This window comes from Trematomus bernacchii, unplaced genomic scaffold (genome assembly GCF_902827165.1).
Source record: "Trematomus bernacchii unplaced genomic scaffold, fTreBer1.1, whole genome shotgun sequence".
Classification (NCBI taxonomy): domain Eukaryota; kingdom Metazoa; phylum Chordata; class Actinopteri; order Perciformes; family Nototheniidae; genus Trematomus; species Trematomus bernacchii.
Window position 1 is genome coordinate 6608692 of NW_022987588.1, and position 26849 is coordinate 6635540.

Below are 26849 nucleotides of genomic sequence, written 5' to 3' on the forward strand. Positions count from 1 at the left end.
TCAGGACGGTGGCGCTACGGCTATTGGGCCAACTCCACCAATCAGGAGGAGACAGCCACGGCCATTGCCGTTCGAAAGCGCTGGAGACGCTGTAGTACATATGCCAGGCCTGTAGGTGGTGCTGTTCTCACTGAATCTGCCCTTGCAGAAACAGGGGTAAAAAAAGTGCACATTGAGCGAAATGAGGCATGGCTAAAATGCATGATCTGTTTGGTATTTTGAAAAAAAAAAAGTATAAATATGCCTTATATAGGTATGGTCCTACACTATATTATTATAATATAGCATGATAGGTCCACTTTAAATACATGTATTGCATATAAATACCAAAACATTCATCAAGTACAACTACATTATTTCTTAAATGTTTTTAGGAACAGTATCATTGAATACTTCCCAGGTGTTTGTTTCTTTGGTAGGGCCTTGAAAAAGTGAACTTTCTACCCTCTTAATTATGAAGTGCATGCCATAAGGAAACAAAAGAGAAAAAATATGTGCTCTGGACAAGATAAGTTAACAGGAAGGCATAGTTTTATGATTTACAAGACAGTAGAAATAAAAGAGGTTGGACTTATGGCTTTCATAAAGATTAGGTGTACCACTAATAACAGATAAATAGCACTCACAACGAGAACAGCACAAACAGGATAATAACTCACTGCTACGAGGCACATTTCACAGTAAATCACAGACTACAATACTAAACACCGATTTATTCAAACGGAAGAAGATGAAGGCGCTGGCATTGCTCTCACTGAGCCTCGCAGGTGAGAGATTTTATAATTGTTTTACTTTGTGTGTTATCCAGAATATGGTTTACCTCTAATGCATTGTGTTTTACAAATATGCTCCGTTTAATTTTGCATTAAAGGGTAATTTTTCCTAATTACTTGAAGATTTAGCATCTAGTCTCAGCTTAATTTTAATCATTTATTTCCAGTAATGATGTTTCTATGACTTGCTCTATGAGCTTTGTCCCTAAAGAGAGTCTAGTTAATTATCAACGCTATGTTTATCTCATCATATCATGTACAAATCATTCTGTTGTGTCTGTTGTGTAATTGTTTCGAATTGAAATGCTTTACAAAGGCACATTAACTCATGCACACTTGAAAGCTATAAATAAAAGTTAATGTGAACATTTTTAGGTAATGGAAATTGGGTTTGAATAGGAACGAAATGGTCTTATCTCTTATTGATGCCGTCCTGCATAAAAGCAAATTAACATGATTCTAGTTGTTCCCTAAAATACAAAATAATGGGTGGGTGGATGGCTTACTTAATATGATTAAAGCCATAAGGCTTTTCTTTATAACATTTATACAAAAAAGGTGAGAAATTATCACAAACGGACTCAAAACAAACAGCTACAAAAAGCAAAATCACAACAAAGATATCTCTAAACAAAAGAGAACTATACTACAAGGAAAAACAACATGTCTGCAGATCATAAAGTGTGTGTGTTTCAGTCTGAGGGGTGTGTGTCCAATGGCCCAATGTCGTCCAATGGTGGCATGTCAATTAATCTGCCTTTTCTCACCAGCATTTTTATCATTTGTTTCTCTTTGCAGTGGCTCTGGGAAGGCCACCATTTGATTCACGAGTTGCACCGAACCCTGTGCTGACTGGAGACAACCAGAGCCCTCTGCTGGGAGACTGGGTTCCTGTGCAGGGTCATGTGGTGCTGGAGGACCCTGCACCACAAGTCCGGCCTCGCTTTGAGGAGCAACAGGTAAAACCAGCTCCAGTAAATCTGAATCCAGAGGTTAAGGCTGAAGTAAAAGTTGACGTGAAGCCAGATGTTGAGATGGAGCCAGAGCTCAGCAATAACCCAGACTTTAAGGTGGAGCCAGAGGTTAAGGTGGAGCCAGATGTTCAAGAGGCAGAATCAGAAGAGAGGCACATTGATATGGAGGACAAATCTGAAATGGCGGGTGAACCAATCATGCAGCAGGAGCCACTGGATGAAGACAATGTGTCTGAAGCAAATCAGAATCAAGATCCTGTCAATCAACGTCTCTCAGAGGAGGAAGAGGGGCTTAAAAGAGAGAAGACCTACGTTTTAGATGGAGAACCAACAATGGAACTGGAAAACCAACAAGTTGAGGATGTGCCAGAGCTCAGCGATAACCCAGACTTTAAGGTGGAGTCAGAGGTTAAAGTGGAGCCAGATGTTCAAGAGGCAGAAACAGAAGAGAGGCACATTGATATGGAGGACAAATCTGAAATGGCGGGCAAACCAATCATGGAGATGGAGCCACTGGATGACGACGACATGTCTGAAGAAGAACTGAGCAACACAGAAAAGTCTTTAAGGGCAGCATTTCAGCATCAAGATCCTGTCAATCAATATCTCTCAGAGGAGGAGGGGGGGCTTATGAGAGAGAGGACCTACGTTTTAGATGGAGAACCAATCATGGAGCTGGAAAACCAACCAGTTGAGGATGTGCCAGAGCTCAGCGATAACCCAGACTTTAAGGTGGAATCAGAGGTTCAAGAGACTGAAGCAAAATTGAGGGACATTGACATGGAAAGAAGATATGAAATTGTTGGCGAGCCAATCATGGAGCTGGACCCACTGGAGGACGATGACATTTCTAAAGAGGAACTGAGAGAAATGGAGCTTTTAGAAGTGGAAACGTCTTTGAGGACGGCATATCAGAATCAAAATCCTGTCAATCAACGTCACTCAGAGGAGGAAGAAGGGCTTATAAGAGAGAATACCTACGTTTGGGACGGAGAACCAATTTTGGAGCTGGAGACACTGGAGGTTAAAGTGCAAGAGAACTTTGAGGAAGGGGGTGAAGAAGGGTGGGAGAATGACATTGAGCGTAAATATGAAATAGTAGGCGGGCCAATCATGGAGCTGGAGCCATTGGATGATGACAACATGCATGGAGAGAAACTGAGCAGCAGGTCAGAAGTTAACACAGAGAGAAAATATGAAATAGTGGGCGGGCCAATCATGGAGTTGGAGCCATTGGATGATGACAACATGCATGGAGAGAAACTGAGCAGCAGGTCAGAAGTTAACACAGAGAGAAAATATGAAATAGTGGGCGGGCCAATCATGGAGTTGGAGCCACTAGAGGATGACAACGAAGCTCAAAAGGAGTTTCCGGTGCAAATGAACCTTGAGGAAGAGACTAAATCAAACCAGGAGACTGAAGAGAAGCACATTGACATGGAGGCAAGATATGAAATGGTGGGCGAGCCAATCATGGAGCTGGAGGCATTGGATGATGACAACATGCATGGAGAGAAACTGAGCAGCAGGTCAGAAGTTAACACAGAGAGAAAATATGAAATGGTGGGCGAGCCAATCATGGAGTTAGAGCCACTGGAGAACAAAGACACGGAGCAGACAGAAGAGGAAGGAGGGCCAGCATTGGACATCTTTGGGCAGCCGATGAAAACTTCAGAGGAGTATTTCCCAAATGAAGATGCTAGGATGGGCTCTCCCATGGTGGATGGGTCCGACTATTTGATGATGGATGAAACAGCGAGCGAGTTTGTCCAAACAGACCAGATGTCCCAAATGGCAGCAGACAGTCCTGTGATTAATCATGTAAGAGAGCCAAGGGCATTTAGGAGGCAGGCTGTAAACAATCCTGAAGAAAGAAGATCACCAAAACACAACATGCAAGGTAAAGTGTGAACAAATGATGCACACACACTTTAATAAAGAGATTGGAAAAGAGAACTGATTACAGTTTAAAGCTCCCATGTCATGCTTTTCCGGTTATTACCCGTCCCCTTGTGTGTTATGAAGGTTTTTATGCATGTAAACGGTGTGCAGAGTCAAAACCCTCAAAGTACACCCTGTAGCGAGTAAAACTCTAACACAGAAAATACCTCCCCAAAACGCCTCGTTGGAGATACGTCACTGCCCATTTGAGTCTTCCATTTAGTTCCGGGTACCGCCTGATGTCATGCGGTACCCGGAACGAAATGGACCAATCCCGAAGAGCTATGGCCACACCAGCAGCGGCGTGTTCCTCCTCCAGAGGTTCGAAGAACCAGCATTTCACAGACGAAAGCTTCCAAAACATTGCCCAGTTTGAGGCCGGATATGCACAGCTTGTTTGGACCGTTTGGAGCAGGGGAAGATCTGGGTATACAACCTGTAAGTTTGCATTGTTATTTGTGTATTTATCAAACAAGACTGTTTAAATGTGTAAACTGTGTTGGACTGCTAAGCCATTGACACAGTGCTAACTGTGCTAACTAAGTTGCTAGAGTTTCCATATATCAACTCTAATATCAGCAGATGGCCTTGCATACATGTATCTCATAGCAGGAGAATGTCTGCATTCACACACAAAATACCTATTGACAGTATACTGCGGGTGATTTGCCGGTCAGTCGCGAAACGTAATTACATTATAGCTGGCGTAGCGATCTAACACACGGAGCTTGAGCTAGTTTTGGTCAGAAAAACATTTTTGTGATGCTACGTTGCTAGCGTTTAAATATATCAACTACAATGTCAGCAGATGGCCTTACATGTTTGTCATGGCAGGAGAATGTCTGCAGTCACACACACGGAATACTCATACAGTATACTCCGGTTTACCGTACATTGTGACCGTACATATACTGCATGTAGCTAACGAGGCTAGCTGTATGCTAGCGCAAAACAATGTATTCATGCAAGTTACATTGTATGGTAGCAGAATACCCGTATACGATTGCAATTATAAACACGTTATTGCTAGCCTAATATGAACCACTAGCTTTTGTTCATAGTAGTTTTATTACACTGCATTATAGTTGCCTTTCCTCCAAGCTAACGTTCATATCGTGTTAGCTACCAAGGTAAACAAAGCTAGGTTAGCATATTAGCAGGCAAGCTGTTCATTACACAACTACTACTAACGAATCTAAAACAACTAAGTTTCTCTAATATTTTGTGATTTGCATTTGATTTCGTCCAGCCAGATCCTGGCGGACAATCCATGACGGGGAAGGGATTCTACTACTACTGAGGCGTCGTGCTAAAAGGCACCGCACCGCACCGGCTGTGCGCAGGCAAGAGGAGGAGGAATGGATGATATACCGTGTATATATGTATATTTATGTTCATTTTGTACATTTCTAAAAATAAAGTTTAATGGAAATACTTAGTAGGCCTATCCTTTCTTCCCTGAATTCATATATAGCAAACCATGATTTGATTTCTCATCAAACAGTAGTAGTTTATAACGGGTAAAAATAACTTACTCTTTGTTATGAGCGGCTCGTAGGCCACAAAGACAAGGAGACATACACGAGTTTACAAAACCACGGCACATTTATTGTGGTAAATGCAAAGATAGGTGGTTGAGAGGATCGCAGAGTTAGTCTTCCTGCAGCCGCTTTGGAGAGAGACTGGGGCCGTAGTGTCCGGAGGTGTCCGTGATCGCGCTGATTACCCTCTTCAGCTCCACCCCATCGTAAGACAAAGGCCCTGGGGCCGTCACACTCTTCTATAACAACAGTTAAAAATATATATGTATATAAAATATACCGCTGTACCGACGCCATGATAAGACTGATGTTACGCTGAGAGCAGCCGGGAAAAGCACTGACATGGGCGCAGCCTCTCTGGTGGTTGACTAATCAGAACGAGTGGCCGAGCTGACCAATCGGAGCACACTAGGCTCACAGGGAGGGGGGGGCAAGAGCTCCAACGAGTCGTTTAGTGGAGAAAGTGAATACTGCTGAATACACATGCTTGACAGAGATGCTGTATGCGAAACCAATGTGAGTTTGGAAAATTGCACAGTATAAATCTATTTTAGTATACCTCAACAATGTAATTATGATCAGTGGAAATGGCCATGACATGGGCCCTTTAAAGAAATGTTTTATAAGTGCATGTGAGTTGTGTTTTAGAGTTGGAAAACCTATCGTTTAAAAATAAAGTGTGTAATTTCCCCTTTTGGCCACAGGGCAGAGCTGTTCCCCTGGTGTGATGATCGAGGGGAAGTGTCACCAGTTCTTCAAAGAGCCAAAGAAGGCTGCAGATGCTGAGGTATGTTGCACACTTCCAGGCGTGCACAAGTTAAACATGTTAGTTCTATAAGCACATCAATGCAACATGGCTGCATACAGCTGGCTAAGTCTGATAAGTGATGCATCTGCATAAACATGCGTTTACATTCTCAATATTCCATTACTCATAACATCAAAAAGTCGACTGGCAATCAACCCGTTTAACAAACTGACAAGCATACATAACATACTGGCATTAGTCCATATTACAGTAGCTCGCAGGTGACGCAATGTTCGTCAATTCTCTGGTAAAACTACGATAACGTGCAATATAAATATCATCTGCATTAGCGTTAGTTTGTTACACTTACACATGTATTATACATCTGTGTCAGTACTTTTCACCACTTTAGCTTACCTGAACATACAGAAACACAACAACATCACTGCAGCGTGGATGCGATGCAAACTGCGGGCTCCGTCTAATTAGTGATGCCTTCACCTGTTGTGAGTTTCCCCTGCAGGACCCCGAGCTGCCCTCTGTGCCTGTGTGAGCTGTACTCTTTTTAACCTTAACTTGACCTATTCAATATTATAGCTGGCATACATCAGGCAATTACAGGTTCATTAAATAGAACTAAACACAAATATAAAGTTTGTTGTTTCAATACACAGTTGAATGTCCATAAACATTCCTACTGTGCGTCCCACAGGTACCAATATTATGTTTTTCAAAGATGAACTATTAAACCTTTTTTAAGCTAAACTTCTTATATGATAATGTGCATTATCCCACCTTCACTTCTTCTCTGTTTCTCTGCAGTTCTTCTGCCAGGATCATTTCTCTGGAGGTCACCTGGCCTCCATCCCCAGCCCTCACGTCCACAGAGAGGTGATGAACCTGATCCGGCAGAACGGAGGTCTGACTCGCACCTGGGTCGGAGGGCTGAGATATTTGGAGGTGTGTATGTTCAGCCACCTTATACTGTATCTCATATCCAATACCATCGTCATTTATCAGATTATAAATCATGTTTTATGTTTTTTTTTGCACGACATAGTCTGTATCATATTTAAATAGCATCTCTATATTAGTGCAGTCAATCAGAAAGTGCCATTATTTGATCATACAGTATCATCAATCCGATAAACAAAACTTTAAATAATATTTTAAAGTGAAAACACTTTTTCTAACGTGGTCCCAAGATAAAGGCAAAGAAGAAAGTAAACCAAAGTGCAAAAAATTCACAATGAAATATTAATTAAAACTTCCTGTAGTCTCAAGGAATGTACATTTAAAACATTAAGCAAAAAAAACGAGGAAAGCTAAAATAACAATATCATTGCAGACTACATCATCAATCATACATTTACACTTTTCCAAAGAAAGTCACTTACCTGACTTCTATAAGACCCTTTTATTTAATACTTGAAGTGTAGAAGAGGGCTGTTTCTCACATGGGAGCAGCTTAAAAATAAGTAATTTTTCACTCGATTATTCACCATGTTTTATAAATTGTCTTATTCTATTCTTATATAAGCCTTAATATACCTCTCATTATTTATGATTTGACTTCCCTCTTTACCTATACTATTGTTGTCTGTGTGCTGCTGTGACAACATCATTTAAAGTGGACCTATCATGCTATATTTGAATAATATAGTATAGGACCATACCTATATAAGGCATATTTATACTTTTTTTTTTTCAAAATACCAAACAGATCATGCATTTTAGCCATGCCTCATTTCGCTCAATTTGAAATTGTTTAGCTCTGTTTTTGCAAGGGCAGATTCTGTGAGAACAGCACCACCTACAGGCCTGGCATATGTGCTACAGCGTCTCCAGCGCTTTCGAACAGCAATGGCCGTGGCTGTCTCCTCCTGATTGGTGGAGTTGGCCCAATAGCCGTAGCGCCACTGTCCTGACGTCAGGACAGTGTTCAAATCTGGATCAGTTTTTATCAGATCCGTTGCAGCCCCTTTTTTAGAGATTTGGGTATGGAGGAAAATAGAGAGGGTTGTGTTTTCTGACACTTGGTGAGTTCCCTGGAACACCGGGGACACATATTCATGTCTAAAAGACGTACAAAAGTGCATTTTGCATGATAGGTCCCCTTTAATTAATACATGTCTACCATACGATAAGATAGGATAAAACTTTAATTTCAGACAGAAGTCTGACATTTTTCTTGCATCAAAGCAGCAACATCAACAAGGACAGATATATAAAACAAGAAACAGACTTTTAACATTATATTCACTGAGGACAATGTGTTCAAGACCCTTAAACGTGCATTCAACTCACTTATCTTAAAGGGGCATAAATCTGTTAATAATCACCTTCACCTATTACATAATGTCATTACCGTGTTTGTATCTGTTGAATTAATTAAATAAATGACTCTTCCCAATCTCATTTCCCCTCATTAATGTCCCGTTATCAGACCGGTCGCTTCATCTGGTTGGACGGCTCTCACTGGGGCTTTGCTGATTGGCTGTCAGGGGAGCCCAACAACACGTCAGATTTGGAGGACTGCGTGGAATTGCTGCCACAGGGTAGGACTGGTTTAAACCTGAACTAAATTGACATAGATAATTTACTTGTTTACTTTGATGTTGCACCACGTTTGAATATTAACCACTGTGTTTATGATCTGCTGATTATTTGTTTTGCAGGAAATGGAAAGTTCAATGACTTCACCTGCTGGGAACCTCAGGCTTTCATCTGCTCCTATTAATGGATATACAGACACACCTCATATCTTATCTAGTCCTTGGGCTGATATGATGAAGAGTTTGCTACCTTTTCCTTGAGTTTAAAATCATATCTTGGGAATACAATGGACTGAATGAAAGAACCATGATATCAATTATTGAATAAAACTGGAAAATCAGGACTTGTGAGCATGTTGTATATTATATTCAATATTTGTTTTTTGATAACAAGCTATATCCTGTAAATAAAACACCATAATGTGTTATTTTTTTGTTGAATTATGTATCATTTAAGGGTATTTAAATGTGTCTCCACTAGGTAGGCTACCAAGATAATTAGACGTACTTATTTACATTTACATTCAATTTCACTTATCATATATATATATGTTAAGTACAATGTTTGTGTGTCACAAATAGAAAGTGCTGATTGAACACACCCGTTCAAAATAGAGTTTAATATTTATTTCCATACTTTTTCACATTAAAAAAGAAAATGTGATTCTAGTAGATTAAAGCTCTACACTCAATTGCCAGTTAGTGTACAACTCATCTATAACTTATACAGTCTAAATAATAGAGGAGCCCTGCAATTAAAGCTGCTAAATAAATCGAGTTGTCAACTATTAGATAAATTGCTTACATTTTTAGATGTTTAGTCAATTCTATTGTTGTAAGTTAACATTTTTAAGTCAATATTTTTCTCATTCCAGCTTGTAAATATGAATATGATCTTCTTTACTTCTCTATGACAGTGAGCTTAATATAGTTGAGTTGGAGCTACTGTATCTGAGGACACCTTATTGGAACATTGATCACCATTTTTTGAAATTGTACAGAGCAAACAACCAATTTTTTTTATCAATAAATGAATTGAGAGATTAAGAAACATGAAAATAATTGTTAGTTGGAGCCTTTCCTGCATCTGTTTTGTTTTGTTATTAACTCTTTTCTTATAGTGGGTTGGACATACAAGAAATACCTTTCTGGATAATGCAATACAATCCAACAACACCACAAACTGCAGCTTCAATGGAAGGATTGTTGCAGGGTTGTTTAGCTTTAGATGTATCTAGGTCAGGGGTGTCCAAACTTTTTTCACCGAGGGCCACATACACAACAATATACCAAGGGCTGGGCCACTCACTGAGGTATATCGCCTCATAAGTTAAGTTATAAGTTGGAAAAATCAATCCAATATAGGTAAATTATTCTTGATACTTGAAAATGCTGTAAGAAAAAAACAGCCTACATCACAGCTCTCCAGAGCTTTTATTTATTTTGTTAGCAGCTCATTCCTTAAAACAGAAGCTTCAGATTGCTTATAATAAAAGGAAATATGAAGGGTATATTTCGAGGTTGTTATGTGAATTTGTTATTGGGCTTTTTTATTATCAACTTAGATTTGTTAGAACATGTTTTCAACATGAATTGACTGAATTTATTTGAAATTTGGGCTTATTAACACATGAATACTGTGTAAAATATTTGAACATATATATTTAAGCAGTACAATATAAGACAAGTAGAAGTTTTTTATACTTAAGTCATTATACTTATTATTATTATTTCAACGACATAATTACTCTGTAGCTATGTTAGTTTGACAATAAAGAACCTTGAACCTTGAACCTTATACGTTTTGAATTTGCTGAGGGCCTATTAAAAATAGTCTGCGGGCCACATTTGGTCCCCGGGCCGTAGTTTGGACGCCCCTGATCTAGGTGTACGTGATGAATATTCTGGAAACTGGAAGTTAAGGTGTGGAGTGTTTACCAGGAAACATTGACATAACCATCAGTCCTTTGGTTGTATCTAAACCTCCAGTCCCTCTAGGACCCAAATACAGCCGGCCCGTCTCACATAACACAGGAACTCAAGGAATTCTGGCTTATTTTTTCCAGAACAGGGTGATAAGTAAGTCACAAAAGCAATCTGTTCCTGTGCCAAATATCTGTCATGGCATGGCAATGGAAGCTGTTCATACCAAGATTTAAAATCACATGTCTTCTGTCTGCAACATTGCTGTGTTGACATGTTTCTGTTCTTCTGTTAATGGGGCTACTCTCATTAAGTACCATTCATCACCTTCCCAATTTAAAATACAGCAGCCTTAGCGCCTATTAGCTGATGTATTCACACATCCCAGTGCTACTGTAATCCAGCTGGGACTCACATGTTGCTCTGTGTGTGACTGTGACTCATTTTCCACTGGCCTGCACGAATTGTTTCTGACCTTTGGACGTGGAGGTGAGGATTAACCACTGCGAGGTGATGACTGGCCGCTCTTTATCCTTCTATTTTAATTGCATGCTGCTCCACATATACTGTAGATTCATTCACCCGATATAAACAAACAACAAATTAACAATCCTAATTCTTTGGTTTGAGAAAAAGGTTTACATTTGACACGTGAGACACACCCTGCTTGAAACTGGACTCCTTTCTTTACTTCAGTAACATAGTGACATCAATAAGTTACACTTGCGCTTCAATTGGCTAACACACTGTAAGGATAGGCTAAGTGGCGGGACATCTCCAGCTAACCAATCAGAGCAGACTGGGCTCTGGTTTCAGACAGAGGGTGAAAAGAGGTGCTGCAGCACAGGCAGTATGAGAAAAATAAAGAGCTTTTTGAACATTAAAGTATGGAGACACATCACAGTAGAGGAAAAAAATACAAATATGAACCTGAACATGAGCCCTTAACATTTTACAAAACAATAAACTAACTATATGATAAATGTTAGTTTATGCATTACCAATTACCAGAGGTGGGGACTCGAGTCACATGACTTGACTCGAGTCAGACTCGAGTCCCATATTTTTTGACTTGAGACTTGCTTGACTAACATTGATAAAAGACTTGACTTGACTTTGACTTGGTATTCATGACTTGAGACTTGACTTAAGCTTGAGACAGATGACTTGAAAGGACTTGTCTGTTTAAAATTAAATATTTGCGTTTGTTTTTGTAGTGAGATATTACGTTTAGTTTTTTCGAAAAACGTGATTGGGTGATTATAGCGCCGTGCGCGCAAACCTGGCAACCCACTAGACGGCAGGAGCGTCAGTTAACATGGCAGCGGCTAGCGTTACTCCAAAAATAGTGAAGTTTGGATTCAAGGATTATGTTGTCGATGACGCTAATAAGAAGAGAACAGCGGTATGCAGGGTCTGCAGCATAACGATCAGTGACAAGACCACCACAACATCCAACTTCATTCGTCACTACAAAAAAACCCACAGAGGTGCGTGAATGTGTTGTGTTAGCTAGAAAGCTAACGTTAAGTTTAAGCTACGTTAGACTTGGTTTCAAATCGATTAAGCAAAGAGAAGACAAAACGGTAAATGAACACTAGAACCGCCAAGGGATTCATTTTGACTAACCCCGATACTGACGGGCTGTCAGGAGAGGGAGAGAGAGAGAGAGAGAGAGAGAGAGGAAAAGAGATGCCTCGTTTATTTCCCCTGTGTTATTATCAGAAGTTACTGTAAACTTTTGAATAATGTAGTTCATCTACTTTTAGTAGTTTGTTTAAATGTTTTAATTATGTTGTTTTTGTTTGTAGAAGTGCATCATTCCTTGATTTATTGTAAAAATGAATCTGAACTTTTTGATCTGTTATGATGATAAACTGAAGCAATTTCTAAATTAACCCAATTAACTGAGTTTTAAATCGTCCTACTTTTAGTTTATAAGGAAATTATGAAGAGAAAGAAATGAAATGATTTGAAAATGATATCTATGTAGGTGCTGACGCTGTTGGCGGTTCTAGTGTTAACAGACATTTAAATTAAATATGTGTAATGGCAAATGCCATATATGATTTTCTTACCTGGAATTCTGCCTTTTTGAACAGACTTTTTGACTGAGTCCTAGCTATATTGTCTGCAGTTCTAGGGTTAATATTGATCTAATATGATTGTCATCGGTCTAAATTAGATTTCAAATGATTAACTGTGTATGTAATGAAGATCATAGTGTGGGTTGAATCCATTTTCATAACCACTGTCTTTTAACTGATTTAAATGCGGAAACTGGGCTTATTCATCAGAATTTCGTATGACTTGACTTGACTTGACTTGACCTGAGCAATGACTTGACTTGACTTGCTGACTCTCACCACAGTGACTTGGAACTTGCTTGATACTTGTAGGTCAAGACTTGAGACTTGCTCATAACTTGCACATGTAGGACTTACTCCCACCTCTGCCAATTACTCACCATAGACTCATTGTTGGTCTTCTATCCGTGCACACATTCTCCATTGTTCCAATACCTGGTAAAGTGACTTTTGCTGGATTTAAGAGATCACTGTCGAAATATGTTTCTGCACTCTGAAACTGGCTTTGCTGCACATTGCATGGATGCATAACAATATCATATTTTAAGACTTGGTACCTTCCCAGATCTGGTCGGTCATTATCAGGCGATTAATAAGAAATTAATCAAACGGGCGGGAGTCTGGCAAAACAACAACATCTGTTCAATATATCATTCATCAACAATGATTGATGAATGAAATGGAGAGCGTTGGATTGCTGGTTTGGAGATCCTGATGCTCTGGAAATCCTTTAAGACCATGGCTGCTTGCCATCTGTCAGTACCATTTTCTGGCTCCACAACCAGTTGTCTGCTGGTGAATATGGTGTGTGTGTGTGCGTGCGTGCGTGTTATTGCAATCTGTAAACAATATTCACACCACGTCTTTTTATAGTGCAGATAAATATCAGCAATGAAAGGGGGTTTTCAGTGTGTCATCATAATATTGGAATTTTCTTATTTTTTAAAAGCATTGATATTCATTACCTTGTGACATTTGACACAATGTTGAGGGCATCAAATGTTTTTATTTAAAAGCAAAATAGTCCTATAACAGGTGTTTTCTAAAACTGTTTTTGACATATATAATAATAAAAGTCGTAGATGACATTATATTTGAGTTGTCTGCATCTCTTCTGGTGATTAAATCTGTGACTACTGTTCATATTTACTGATGCAGTTGATGGCATATGTTGTTTTTGTGGACTATGCAACAATGTTTATGCGATTGATTAAGAGGAGGGGGGGTCAGAACAGGTTGAAGGTATGGTCATTTTTGGGAGAGCATGGGAGGGTAATCTATGTTAGGCTTATGTATTTGTGTGTGTTCGGTTTAAGAATCAGGATTTCGGAATTTTGCAGCAATCAGGTTCAAAGTTGAAGACTGTCGATGCATCTCTCCACCATCGGCATTTAATAAAGTTATAAATTCCCTGGAAAAATGTACTGAAATATTCGTAATTGTTGTCGTTGATTTTGTGATGTTTTAAGGAGGATCCTGCAGTCTAAAAGAGGGTTAAAATGTTACATTAAATAAAATTCAGATTCAAAGGTTTAATGTCGTATCCTATCCTAAGGTTAAATTACTAACAAACTGAAGTCCAAGTGGTTTAGCAGGTAGGATGTAGAGAGAAAGGAAAAGCATGCAGGTTTAGAGATGCCGTCTGTAGAAGAGAGGAATGAAAAAAGCTTGATGAAGGAATTCAAAGGGAAAAGTGTCAGTTTCAGGTCAGGCTTGTGAAAACAGTTGTCAACGCTCCTGTTAATTACTTTAGAAATCAACACTTTTCTCCATGGAGCCTTCCAGGTGGCACACATCCATCTCACATACCATAACAAACCTCATAAAGATCTCCCTCCAAGGATAAACATGTAAATATGTTGGCACCGTGCACAGTGTGAACAAGTGTTGGCATTACAGTCCTACCTGAAATCCCTGCTGAAAGTCAGTGTCTTGTTCATTAAGGATGAGAGGAGGGAACAATGATCGCAGATGTTAGGATTTCTCTTCATAAAAAATAACAAATGTCAAACCTGATTATAAAGCCACAATGTTGTTGATTTTGTTTGAGTTATATATAGAATATCCACACAGCTGGGAGGGGTCAGGGTTGCTCATATCTGTCGGAGATTATAAATCAGTTGTTCTGCCTCTGTCGGCCCAATGCTGCAGCCTCGCTCAGGGGTGTGTCACAGATGATGCTTCTATAAACACAAGAACACAGCAGAGAAACATTCAGACACACAAGAGAAACAGTGACTGCTTCGTACAGGTATGTTTCAGCAACATATTTAAAGTGTTTGTTCTTAATGTTTCTGTGAATAAGTAGACCTTCGTAAATAACTCTAATAGACTTCTTATGAAAGTGGTTAGATTCAAATTACATCAAACTGTGTCCTTCATATTTGCATAGAAATGTGCATATGTGCATGGAGAGGTAGAGAGAAATGTTATGCTGTTGACCTAGGGGGTTTAACCAGCTGTGTTTTTGGGCTCCACACTGGAGTCCAATGACAGCCAAAGGGACTAGTACACAAAATCTATTTTTTGTTTGTGATGGTTTGTGATGATCCGGATAATAAAAAGTAAAGATATGCATATTGTCAACACAGCTTATACGCCTAACTGAATATCAAACTGTGAATGCAATTTCAATAATGATTATTTCAACACATACTCATGGTCTGATAGAGACACAACACCAATCTGGAGGATAGTCTACCTCAGCTCGTGTCTAGAGTACATCTCACATTTTTTCAGTTTTAAATGTTAAGCACTTTGAGCTGCATGTCTTGTATAAAAGGTGCTAACCAAGTTTGTTCAAATGTAGGCTATTTACGTTTGTTTTATTTGGATTATTGGTACTATTAAGCATTTACAGTTACAACATTTAATGTTGGGTAAAATGACCACCATTTGTCAAAACACATCATTAGTATGATGGATATTTTTAGCTAGTGAAGTTATTTGGCAAGCTGGCCAACTTACATTTCCACTCAGATAGTATTTTGCTAAAGATAACCAACCCAGTCTCACGGCATTTCGTGTTATAGTCACGAAATTAATTTAATTTAACACGATTTCCGCATTTTTTTCGTGTCACACAGAACGATTTTAAAAGCAATGTATTTCTATTGGTAGTATGTTTCGTGCCTGCATCACGTCTTTTTGTCCGGTCGGGTCTTGGAAGACCGGAAGCTGTGTGGTTCATAAAAACATGTTCTTACTCAATATCTTACCCTAAGCCTAACCCAAACCCTTTTATTTAAAATAGTAATCTGAGTTTTATTGCCGTCAGTGAGGAAAAGAAATGGGGCTCAGAGCCTCAGAATACTGAAATCTGTATTTTAAAAAAATCTTTGTTTCCTTCTAATTTGTTATTATTTGGTGCAGGCACGAAACATACTACCAATTTAAATACATTGCTTCTAAAATTTGTTCTGTGTCAGAATACTGAAATCTGTATTTTTTTTTAAATATCTTTGTCCTTCTAATTTGTTATTATTTACATTGCTTTGAAAATCGTGGGGAATTCGTGTTGGTGAAAACAAATCAATAAATTAATTTCGTGACTATGCGATAACATGAGCAAGCAAGAAAGCTAACGGTAGCCAGCGAGCTGTGGCAGCATGGATCTGGCGTTGGTTGCTTCATAACATCCGCTGTAAATGTATTTGCAAACAGCAAGCTAGTCAGATCAACCCTGGAAATCTTGATGAGTTAGCTAAAGTTATCCAGTCAAGAAACTACTCTGCTACGTTAGATATTGACTGGTGGGGTTGTAGGGAAGCTAAAGACAGGCTAGACATTGGGGAACGTGCATAAGCATGTTGTGAATTTTCCCGGAAAAACCAGCCCAGATTCTATAAATCAGTCTTAAAGCTGTTTTAGGCAACCTAGATAGGACCAAGGACTCCGTTTTTAGGTTTTGTTACAATCCGTTAAGACTTCGGCAATACAGAGTGATTACTAAATGTAAATTGTGTCGTAGTCATAAGCTCCTAATGAAAGCTCATGTCACAACAACATTTGATTAAACTTATTTTCCTTTAACGTTAGGCTTCAGTGATTATATTATGGAGACATTGTCAGAAGTCAGCCAACATGTCCAAGAGAAGCATCAAGTAATGGAAAAGGAGGTGGATGACAAACAGGATGGGAAACTACCAGAGGAACAGGGGGTCGCAAATGAGGGTACATTTAGATTGAAGACTCACTCTATACTATGTTTTTTTCTGAATTCTGCACCGCCATCCCTAGTCTAGTTTCTGTATTGCAGAAAAGCAGATTTGGAATAAGGTCTGCAGAATTATAACCTTCATGTAACACTCTCCTTTGCAGCATTAACAGACCAGAACGTGATGGCAGGAGAGGCTCTGGACAGAAGGAACATCTGGGAGCCGAGTGTTTACTACGCGCTGGGGAATGAGTCTTTTTATATCGCAGGTCATGACATCAGCATCCGCGAGTCTATGGATACGTTTGGTGCTCTGATCTGGCCCGGGGTACGTCCTGCTACTGTGTGTAATGCACACATACTCTGACCTACTCTTTGGCTGCAAATGTAGTCATGAGTGATTTACTTTGTAGGCGATAGCGTTGAGCCAGTTCTTGGAGAATAACCAGCAGCAATTGAACCTGATGGACAAAGCAGTTCTGGAGATTGGAGCTGGGACTGGCTTGCTCTCAATAGTGGCCAGTCTGCTCGGTAAGTCTATAAAAGTCCATTTGGCAAAAACGTTCACTGGTCTTGACACTCAATGTTCCTAGCACCTACTTAAAAAAAATCCCAGTACCATTTGATTGTGGTGCTAGATGGCAAGCTTGAAGGATTTATTGCAAGGAATATCTTAATGGCGTCTGTTCATCTTTTGTGCCAAATTTAAATGTTGACCTATTGGTGGAAGTCACAGAAACATCAGGAGGTCACTAACACATAGGGATGCATTGTCTCTGAGGACCGTGCATATCCACCCACACCAACATTCTTGCATTTTAAAAATATTTCGCCGAAAAGAAAGTGATTATGGTATTCTGTAGATATTGAGACATTGTTTGATTGTTGGAGATAATGTCAAAGTGGATTGCAAGTACGTTTTTTTCAAACTATAAAAACAAACCTTTCTTGGGCGTTAAGAAGTATACTCTTCTGAAAGACAGCAATGCAAATCTGTAATACATCATACGATAGCGGCAATTCAGCATTCAATCTGTGAAAACTAATCAAATGTTCATGCAAATTGAACTTGACATGAATGTGTGAACTATTGGCAATGCAGAGAAAAGTCAACCTAAATATGGCACTACAAGAAAAAACAGAGGATCAACGTTAGATCTTAATAGAACAAAGTAGTCTGACCAAACTTTCATGGCCATCCATCCAATAGTGGCACAGCATCACTAGAGCTAAAAATGGATCAGTCAACAAAGAAAAAGTCAGTGTATGCTTCTTACTATCTGTACTCCAGCTGCCTTGGTGTTCTTTACTCTTTTCCAGGTGCTTGGGTGACAGCTACGGACCTGCCTGACATCTTATCTAATCTGAGCTTTAACCTCCTGAGGAACACGAGGGGTCGCGGCCGCTACACCCCTCAGGTGTCCGCCCTCACCTGGGCTCAGCACCTGCAGAGAGACTTCCCCTACCCGGCCTTCCACTACGACTACGTGCTCGCTGCGGACGTGGTCTACCCCCACGGATCCATCCATGAACTGCTGGAGACCATGCAGCACTTCTGCCGACCGGGGAGTCGCACGACGCTGCTTTGGGCCAACAAGATCCGGTTCCAGTCAGATTTAAAGTTCACGGAGAGTTTCGAGAGCAGCTTCGACACCACGCTGCTCGCCGAGCTGCCACAGCAGGAGGTGAGGATTTACAAAGCCACAGCCAAGGAGTGACGAGGAGCTGCGGGAGGTGGAGGATCCTGAGATGTTAGAGGTCATAATTTGGAGGATACAATCAATTCCATATCCTCTGTGTTGATCTGTGTTTAGTTCACAACATCACTGGACAGAGCTGTAGCTGCTGTAAGGGAAATAACAGAAATTAAGCTCACATTTCCATTACAATAAGTTATTTTATTTGCCAGCACTTTTCTATACAGTTCATATCTCTGATTTTAATCTAATTAACAAAAATAAAAACATTTGCTGTAAACGTGTCTCTATATTTAGGTGTATTTCATAACAACTTGACTATATTTACTCATATGAAAGGTGCTCTGCTCTTCTTGTTTCTTTTCTTTGTGCAAAGAGTAAATTATGATCTATGAAATAAACAAATAAATAAATAAATCTATAACAATTTCTTTTCAAAAATGTACATTTCTGGTGTAGTAGCTTTTAGTATTTCAGCAACAGTAGTAGCTGTTTATATTCAAACTAAAAGACAGTAGACTCAATAAGAACAACCAACACTCTATAGAAGCACATATTCAAGAGAAGTAAATAAACATTTGTACATGTTCAACATGTCACTCTCACTCGAATGTACCACTTGACTAACCCTATTCAAAGTATAAGTCTATACTTTAAATGCATTTTAAACCTAAAAGTATTACATTCATTTAACACATGCACACACAAATAGTAAAGACTGAGAGAACGGCAAAGAAGACAAAGAGGAAATCATGTCAGCACTTTCTTTTTGAAACGTCTAAATCTACATTTTAAGGGGTAATCTGGAAGATCTCAGTGTTCTTCTCTTTGGTGGCACCTATCGCAATAAGATGGATTTTTCCAGGAAATGTCGCCAAACACACCTGGTTTGCAATGCTGTAAACCCCAGGGCTTTCATCAGGGGGGTATACGACTAAGTCACCATTGTGCTACTTAGTTTGGGGATAAAACCTTTAACATTATTACTTAAAGTAATAACATTTAATCAAAGAGTCACAAACAGTTTGAACTGAGATTAGTGAGTCCAAAAGAGATGTGTCTTTCCTGAGTCTTCATGACGCATAAGTCTATTATTATTATTAGTATTTTCAAGGTGTTTCCATGACTCTACGAAACGCAGCAGGTTGATGACTTTTGCTGCTCCATTACAGACTCCCTGCGGTCTTTGGGGATGCTGCCGTTAGGACCCCAAATATTGAGCTCTCCGTAGATGCCTGTTTCGATCATCTCCTCTTGCCAGGGGATGGGGATGTTGCCTGAGGAAAACTCATCGAAAAAGCTTTTATCAGGATCATCCAAGGTCACTCCCTTCACCGAGGAGAAAGCTCCAACGTCGTCCAGACTTTTAGCGTACACCACTTTAGAGTCCGGGACGAAAGGTGGATGCAGAATTCCTGGAGAGAAATTAAAAATCTAACTTTAGGGGGATTTAAGCTTAAAATCTTAAAGGGCCCATGTCATGCTTTTCCGGTTATTACCCGTCCCCTTGTGTGTTACGAAGGTTTTTATGCATGTAAACGGTCTGCAGAGTCACAAACCCTCAAAGTACACCCTGTAGCGAGTAAAACTCTAACACAGAAAATACCTCCCCAAAACGCCTCGTTGGAGATACGTCATTGTCCATTTGATTCTTCCGGGTACGGCATGATGTCAAGCCGTACCCGGAACGAAATGGACCAATCCGCGGAGCCGTTACGTTAAGCCCCCGCTGATTGGTCCAAATTGACCAATCCACAGACTTCCTCACACACACATCTGTGTGCAGGGAGCAGGCAGCTCAGCTGATTTCTCCTCCCTGGCTGCAGGCTGATAACAGACAGTTGGGATGGCGGCGAAATTCTCTCTGCAGACCCATTCTCACAGCGTTTATCAACCTTTTTCTTACTCAATATCAAGCCACACTTATTGTTTTTACTTCGGCTGTGACTTTGTGTGTGCTCAGGATGAGTTTGGCTGTGTTTGGCTGTGTATCGCTAACAAGGAAACAACACCTCCACGGAGCTCAGCGCGATTCACAACGTCCCGACCAATCAGAGCACACTGTGCTCACAGGGAGGGTGGGGGCTGGAGCTTTGGGAGCTACAACGAGCCGTTAAAGGCAGAGAGTGAAATTCAGTGAATACACGTAGTTTACAGAGATGCTGTATGAGAAACCAATGTGAGTTTGGAAAAATGCACAGTATAAATCTATTTTAGTATACCTCAACAATAGAATTATGATCAGTGGAAATGGCCATGACATGGGCCCTTTAAGCTTTGAATCTAGAGTAGAGTTCATTCATGCAAATGTTTGTATCAAACTGTAGAAGTTATACACAACTCTGAAAAATATGCCACGTGAAGGTATAGGAAACAGATAGTACCTGCGCAGAGGTGGGAAGTAACTTAGTACATTTACTCAAGTACTGTACTTGAGTACAATTTTGAGATACTTGTACTTTACTTAGTATTTCCATTTTATGCTACTTTGTACATTTACTCCAGTACAATTCAGAGGTAAATTGTGTACTTTGACTCCACTACATTTATTTTGTACCTAGCAGATTTGGATTAAAGATGTGAAATATAATCAAAACGTAAAGACTTAAAGGGGACCTATCATGCAAAATGCACTTGTGTACGTCTTTTATATATGAATATGTGTCCCCGGTGTTCCAGGGAACTCACCAAGTGTCAGAAAACACAACCCTCTCTATTTTCCTCCATACCCAAATCTCTAAAAAAGGGGCTGCAACGGATCTGATAAAAACTGATCCAGATTTGAACACTGTCCTGACGTCAGGACGGTGGCACAACGGCTATTGGGCCAACTCCACCAATCAGGAGGAGACAGCCACGGCCATTGCCGTTCGAAAGCGCTGGAGACGCTGTAGTACATATGCCAGGCCAGTAGATGGTGCTGTTCTCACTGAATCAGCCCTTGCAAAAACAGAGCTAACATTTTTCAAATTGAGCGAAATGAGGCATGGCTGAAATGCATGATCTGTTTGGTATTTTGAAATATATAAATATGCCTTATATAGGTATGGTCCTACACTATATTATTAAAATATAGCATGATAGGTCCACTTTAATGTATACTTGCAGTATTCAAAGTCCTTAAAACTAGCTGCACCTTTCCAGCTTTGATAACACTTTAATGCATCAATAATTATAATCAAAACATATCATAATATATATTATTCTGAAATGGACCATCTTGCATAATGAGTACTTTTACTTCAGTACTTATATAGTATATTTTGATTTGAATACTTTTGTATACTTGAATAACATTTTACATGCAGGACTTTTACTTGTCACAGAGTATTCTTACACTCTGGTAATTCTACTTTCACTCAAGTACAAGATCTGAGTACTTCTCCCAACTCTGCACCTGCGTTCAGTTTCCTCCAGTTGATGTCACTGAAGAAAGCGTGCGCTCTGATCTCATCGCAGCATTCGTTCTTGAAGCCCATCCTCTTCTCAACGTCTCTGGCCAGCAGCCCGTCACAGAGCGAGCGAGCGTTCTCACTGAAGTTTTCCTCATAGGTCACCTCCCGGGTCAGCATCCGCTCTTTCATCTCCTCACGTTCAACCTAAAACAGGCAAAAGTGTCCCTCCTCTCATTCATTTCACAAGTAATTCATGTTGTGCACAAGTTGTAGTTTGATGAAAGGTGACTGACCTTCTCCCCTCTGTTTCTGAATGGGTTCTTAGCTGCAATGAACTCATACAGCGTGACTCCCAGAGTGAAGTAGTCGACTGAGGTGTCATACTTCTCTCCTTTCAGCATCTCGGGAGCCATGTACCCTGTAAGAACGTAAGCCAAGCAATGGATAAACACATTATAATTAAGTACACATTAAATGTAAACCTCTAAATAGTGTAAAACAGAGGAGACCCACCTGGAGTCCCAGCGTATCCTTTGGTCTGTGTTTTGCCTTCTTGCAGCTCCACAGCAAGACCCAGGTCAGATATACGCACATTCCCTTTTTGGGAACATAAATAATTAATCGTAATTTGCTATCATTAACACAGGGACCATGCTGTATCTTCTACTGTTCAACTAGAAATGCATTACCATCATTATCCAGCAGCACATTTTCTGGTTTGAGATCTCTGTAGATGATTCTCTTCTGGTGGAGGTGCTCCAAGCCCTGGATGATCTGAGCGATGTAGAAACAGGCTCTGGGCTCATCGAAGCCCGGGTTGTTCTCATCCACCAGGTAGATGTGGTACCTTCAGGGAACGGAGAACAGGTGAGCTTTGGCTAAAGCATGAAGGCCATAAAAAGGCATACATTTACAGGATTAAATATATACAGCTTAAGCTCAATTCGGTTTTTTTATACACATATATATTTTGCATAATAGAATCCTTCTTATTCTGCTATTGTTTTGCAAATTACAGTCTTCCCTTCTTCTTCTTTTGACTGTTGGGTGCATTTTAGGGAACCACTTCATGTTATTTTTGTGATTTCTAGTCCAATGTCTGTTGAAAAAAACAACTAAATATTTGCATAAAGCTGTCCCTTATGAAACGGACACACATGCAGCTGCGTCCGTGTGCCTGTCAACAGATAAACAACAGTTTGAGGCCATCAAGGTGCATGTTATCACATGTAACCCCTCACACACTGTAGGAACCATTATTTAGAAATAACGTGTGGCACATTGGGGTAACTGATACTGTGTGTGTTCCCATCTGGTGTCACAGCTGACTTCACATTACAAAATCTCTCTGATGTCAGACCTTTGGACGACTGCACACCTTCTGTTGGCTCTAGAGATGTTTAAAAGATATTGTAGAAACACATGTTCTGTTTGTCAGATTAAAAAGACTGTAAACGCCACAGCAGCATAGCAGGGACGAGGAACTTATGCTCCGTTTTTGGGATGTTTGTGATTTAAAACATGGGATTTTTAGGAATGTGACATTACTTGAGGTCTCCTCCGTTCATGATGGTCATCACCAGACAAATTTCCTCCTTTGTCTGGAAGGCGTACGCCAATGACACAATGAAGCGACTGTAAACCTTCTCAAGAATCCTCTTCTCCACCATCGCCCCCTACAGGAGGACATTTGGAAAGACCAACAGTGGTACAAAAGACATTTTTTCAAGAGAGGAAACACTTGTTACAGACTCTCTACAGAGACTTCTCGTCCATAGGCCAGTATGCTGATATACATGCCATTTGAAACAGAGGTTAAAGTGCATTTCAAAACATGTCCTCAGACAAGCCAAGGGCAAGATGTAACTGTGCCAAGCAGTTCCATTCTGAAGAGCTTTCCAGTAAAGCCCCCAGTAATCACTCTATCCCTGTCCCAGAGTTTAATACTGCGGGCTAAACGAGACAGCGGCAGGGATAAAGATGATTAGCGGTGGCAGTCCCACACTTCCAACATGAAGCCAGCAAAATGCCTCGTTTAATCAAATCACTGCATGCAAGTATTTCAAAGGGCTTTTCATTTCCCTGAAATCTCATGCGAGGATATGGGACGTTACTGCAGTGCTGTCAGAAGAAATCACATCTTAACAAAACACTAATAAATAAGTTAAAGTCCTTCATTGAAAATGCAGTATGTAAACAAAGTCAATTAAATGTAGTAAAATTATAAAAAATGTAAGTACTCGGTGCAAAACAAATCCTTTCGTGTGAGTAGCCAGAAAAAATGTTTCACATAAAAAGTGACTTAAAATAATCAAAATAGTTTGGTTAATTAATTAATAGCTAATAATTTCAGCTGTATTTATAGACGATGCATTGTTAATTGATTCATTGTTAACGAACCCTCATATTTTATAATCTCTTTAAATGTTTTGTGTGCAAAAAACGTAAACGTTTGTGGGGTAACTTGTACAAATTATTCACAGCTTTTACATGTAGTGGAGTAAAAGTATAAATTGTCATGAAAAGAAAATACTTAAGTAAAATTAAAGTACATCAAATGTGTACTTCTAATTACAATGGTTGGGTACATTTACTTAGATACATTCAGCCCAATTATTTTAGTAATATCATGGCACACTATGTAAACCTGGGCTGGATATAAACTGATATTCAGAGAAGATAATATAGGTCCGATCATATCAGAAACTAAAATACAACCCCTAACTTGTAGCATTTAAAGAGTATATTTTAAACTTAAATTAACCTCTATGTCAAACATGTTTTGGAACAGTTGATCATTGTTAATGCATTCCCCATTTCAAAACCATTTTTTTTTTTTTTTTAAAGTTAAAGGCTAATGAATATTGTGAATAAAGGAGCATATTATCAGGAGTGACAATAGTTCTCTCACCTCAAAGCCTTTCCTCTTCTTCAGCCTCTTCTTGTTGAGTTTCTTACAGGCGTACAGTTTCCCCGTCGCTTTCATCTGACAGGCCGACACCTCCCCAAACCCACCTTTCCCCAGCACACGGAAGTCCAGGAACCAGTCTGCGTCCATGGGCTGCATCTCCAGCCACTTCCACTGCAGGTACCTCTTCAGAAACAGGCTCTCCAGGAAGGAGGAGTAGGGGGTCTCTCGCAGGAAGTCCAACAGCGTGGCCCATGCTGCTACAAACAGATCATCGCCCTGCTGCCTCCTGGTTCTCCTTCACCTTGGCGATGAGGTCCTCTGACAGGAAGGAGCAGAAGTGTTTGACAGAGGGCTCCATGTAATGCTGGACTATCTTTGAGGCCTTCTTTGCCCTCCCAGAATCCTCAGCCATGTCATACGCCTCCAGGTCTTTCCACAAACGGCAAGCCCCGTGATACTCTACATTTGCATCTTTATCCAAGAACTCCCTAAAGAGGCGCTTGCCGATGGGCTGCTCCACACACACTGAGTCAAAGGTCACATCCAGGGTGTCCCTCAGGCCCTCACACACTGGGAGGTTGGGCAGCATGAGGCGGGAGTGGTACTTTTTATCCCGGGATGTTGCTGTATTGGTGCCATCAAAACTTCCACGAGCATTGATGTAAGCAGAGTTTGCTACCACTGTGGTCAGGCCTCCGATATCCATGTTTAGGGCAGGAGACTGCTAGGCAACAAAGAGAAGAGACATTGCAAAGAGAAAACAGACGCAGAGGATAAATGCTGCTTAAAAGTGTGTGGAAATAAGAAGACGCAGGTGGCGGTGAGGCAGCATGAGAGAGAAATGGGACTGAGAGATTGGCGTCTCAACTCGACCCTCACTAAAACACACATACAGATGAGTCATCATCTTTTGGTAATCCATTATGACCCTAATGTCCCAGACGGTGTGTGAGCACATGCAGGAACATAGACAGCATATGAAGATGGACTCTCAGTCATTCAACTGGCTATTGACAATTAGCAGTGAGACATTCATGTTGCCCAATCCAAGCAATATTGTCTGCAATATACCCAGAATCCTAATATCAAAATTAATTTGAATGTGTTTTTTTTACCAAGCACGTTTTTTTATATTTATAAAGTAAATTAAAATATGACGTTAAATGGGAAATATTCAATTATATCTCATTACATACTGACATCCAGGTTAGTGAATGTCTGTAGTAGTAGCCACAAAGAGATCCTGTCTTAATTCTCAATGCAAGTGAATAGTGAAAAAAGTCATCAGTCTTATTTTCTCAAAGATACATTTTAAATTTCCGCTGGAGCTCATATGAGGCTTCAGCAGTTATTTATGCAGATTAGTTTTCATAATAGAAACATATACTGCTTTGTTTTATACTGCTTTGTTTACACAGCTTGTGTGTAGGATATTTTTGAACTAACAAAATGATTAAAAAAATATAAAGAACTGCATCACTTACACTGAAAGAGAGATTTTTGTGCAGCTGGTTTGAACAGGATTATTGACAGCAATGAATAACCCTTTAAATTCACATTCACACCCGCATTTTAACATGAAAACAATGTTTAACCTTTGCTTTGAAATGTGGAAGACATTTTGAGAAATAAAACTATTGTAAATATCATGCACAGACATGTTTTGCTATCTTTTGGTCTGGCTTTTTAGCACTGAAATGAAGTGTCTGCAGCACATGCTTCGTTTTGACCCTTATCGGCTCTCCATGTCAAAAACACTTGGCCCACGCATTATTTTTTAAATAAGCCCAGTGTTAAAGTCAGCAAGTGTTTGAATATGTAGACATTTAAATTAAAAGCTGATAAATGTAAAACTACAGTAGCAAAATATAAGTGAGCAAAGGAGCATATTATTGATGGGTCTCACCTTTCAGCTATCTTCTTCGGAGTGTTTAACATGTTGCCTGTGACTTTCCTCTGAAGAACAGACCCCTCCCCAAACACTTCACCAGCACTTAAGTCTGGGAGTCGATCCTAAACCATTATTACAATAATGGCTTTTTTTGTTTTTTTAAAGAACCACCAGCCACAAATCAATGGAGGCTCTTAAAAACGGTAATTTTTAACACGGTCCTTTGCCGATTAAGGAAAGGAGGAAAACCGTTGTGA

At 39.9% G+C, this 26849-nt stretch overlaps 3 protein-coding genes across 3 annotated transcripts; 2 read left to right on the forward strand and 1 right to left on the reverse strand.

Moving 5' to 3' along the window:
* The first annotated feature begins 567 nt into the window (after nucleotides 1-567).
* Nucleotides 568-8958, forward strand: LOC117481284. The gene is made up of 6 exons (XM_034128919.1): nucleotides 568-767; nucleotides 1572-3647; nucleotides 5934-6016; nucleotides 6800-6937; nucleotides 8424-8535; nucleotides 8656-8958. The coding sequence occupies exons 1-6, from the start codon at nucleotides 731-733 to the stop codon at nucleotides 8715-8717; spliced, it is 2508 nt and encodes an 835-aa protein (XP_033984810.1). The 5' UTR covers nucleotides 568-730; the 3' UTR covers nucleotides 8718-8958.
* Nucleotides 8959-16597: 7639 nt separating this feature from the next.
* On the forward strand, nucleotides 16598-18452 carry zgc:172067 (S-adenosylmethionine-dependent methyltransferase domain-containing protein). Its single transcript, XM_034128442.1, has 4 exons — nucleotides 16598-16715; nucleotides 16863-17026; nucleotides 17112-17229; nucleotides 18019-18452. Exons 1-4 carry the CDS (start codon nucleotides 16598-16600, stop codon nucleotides 18414-18416), a joined length of 798 nt encoding a protein of 265 aa, XP_033984333.1. The 3' UTR covers nucleotides 18417-18452.
* Nucleotides 18453-18575: 123 nt separating this feature from the next.
* On the reverse strand, nucleotides 18576-26654 carry grk1a (G protein-coupled receptor kinase 1 a). The gene is given in 9 exon segments (XM_034128436.1): nucleotides 18576-19810; nucleotides 21793-21994; nucleotides 22084-22208; nucleotides 22304-22387; nucleotides 22480-22637; nucleotides 23339-23466; nucleotides 24702-24983; nucleotides 24985-25422; nucleotides 26608-26654. Coding segments are annotated over 8 exon segments (1689 nt in total). The 5' UTR covers nucleotides 25408-25422; nucleotides 26608-26654; the 3' UTR covers nucleotides 18576-19523.
* Between the last annotated feature and the right edge of the window lie 195 nt (nucleotides 26655-26849).

Excerpts from the sequence above, each read along its gene's own strand:
- LOC117481284 (XM_034128919.1), top strand. The coding sequence starts at position 731 with ATGAAGGCGCTGGCATTGCTCTCACTGAGCCTCGCAG. Across the intron at positions 768-1,571 it reads GCTCTCACTGAGCCTCGCAG|TGGCTCTGGGAAGGCCACCA; the intron begins GTGAGAGATTTT and ends TTCTCTTTGCAG. Across the intron at positions 8,536-8,655 it reads CGTGGAATTGCTGCCACAGG|GAAATGGAAAGTTCAATGAC; the intron begins GTAGGACTGGTT and ends TTTGTTTTGCAG.
- zgc:172067 (XM_034128442.1), top strand. The coding sequence starts at position 16,598 with ATGGAGACATTGTCAGAAGTCAGCCAACATGTCCAAGAGAAGCATCAA. Across the intron at positions 16,716-16,862 it reads ACAGGGGGTCGCAAATGAGG|CATTAACAGACCAGAACGTG; the intron begins GTACATTTAGAT and ends TCTCCTTTGCAG. Across the intron at positions 17,027-17,111 it reads GTGCTCTGATCTGGCCCGGG|GCGATAGCGTTGAGCCAGTT; the intron begins GTACGTCCTGCT and ends TTTACTTTGTAG.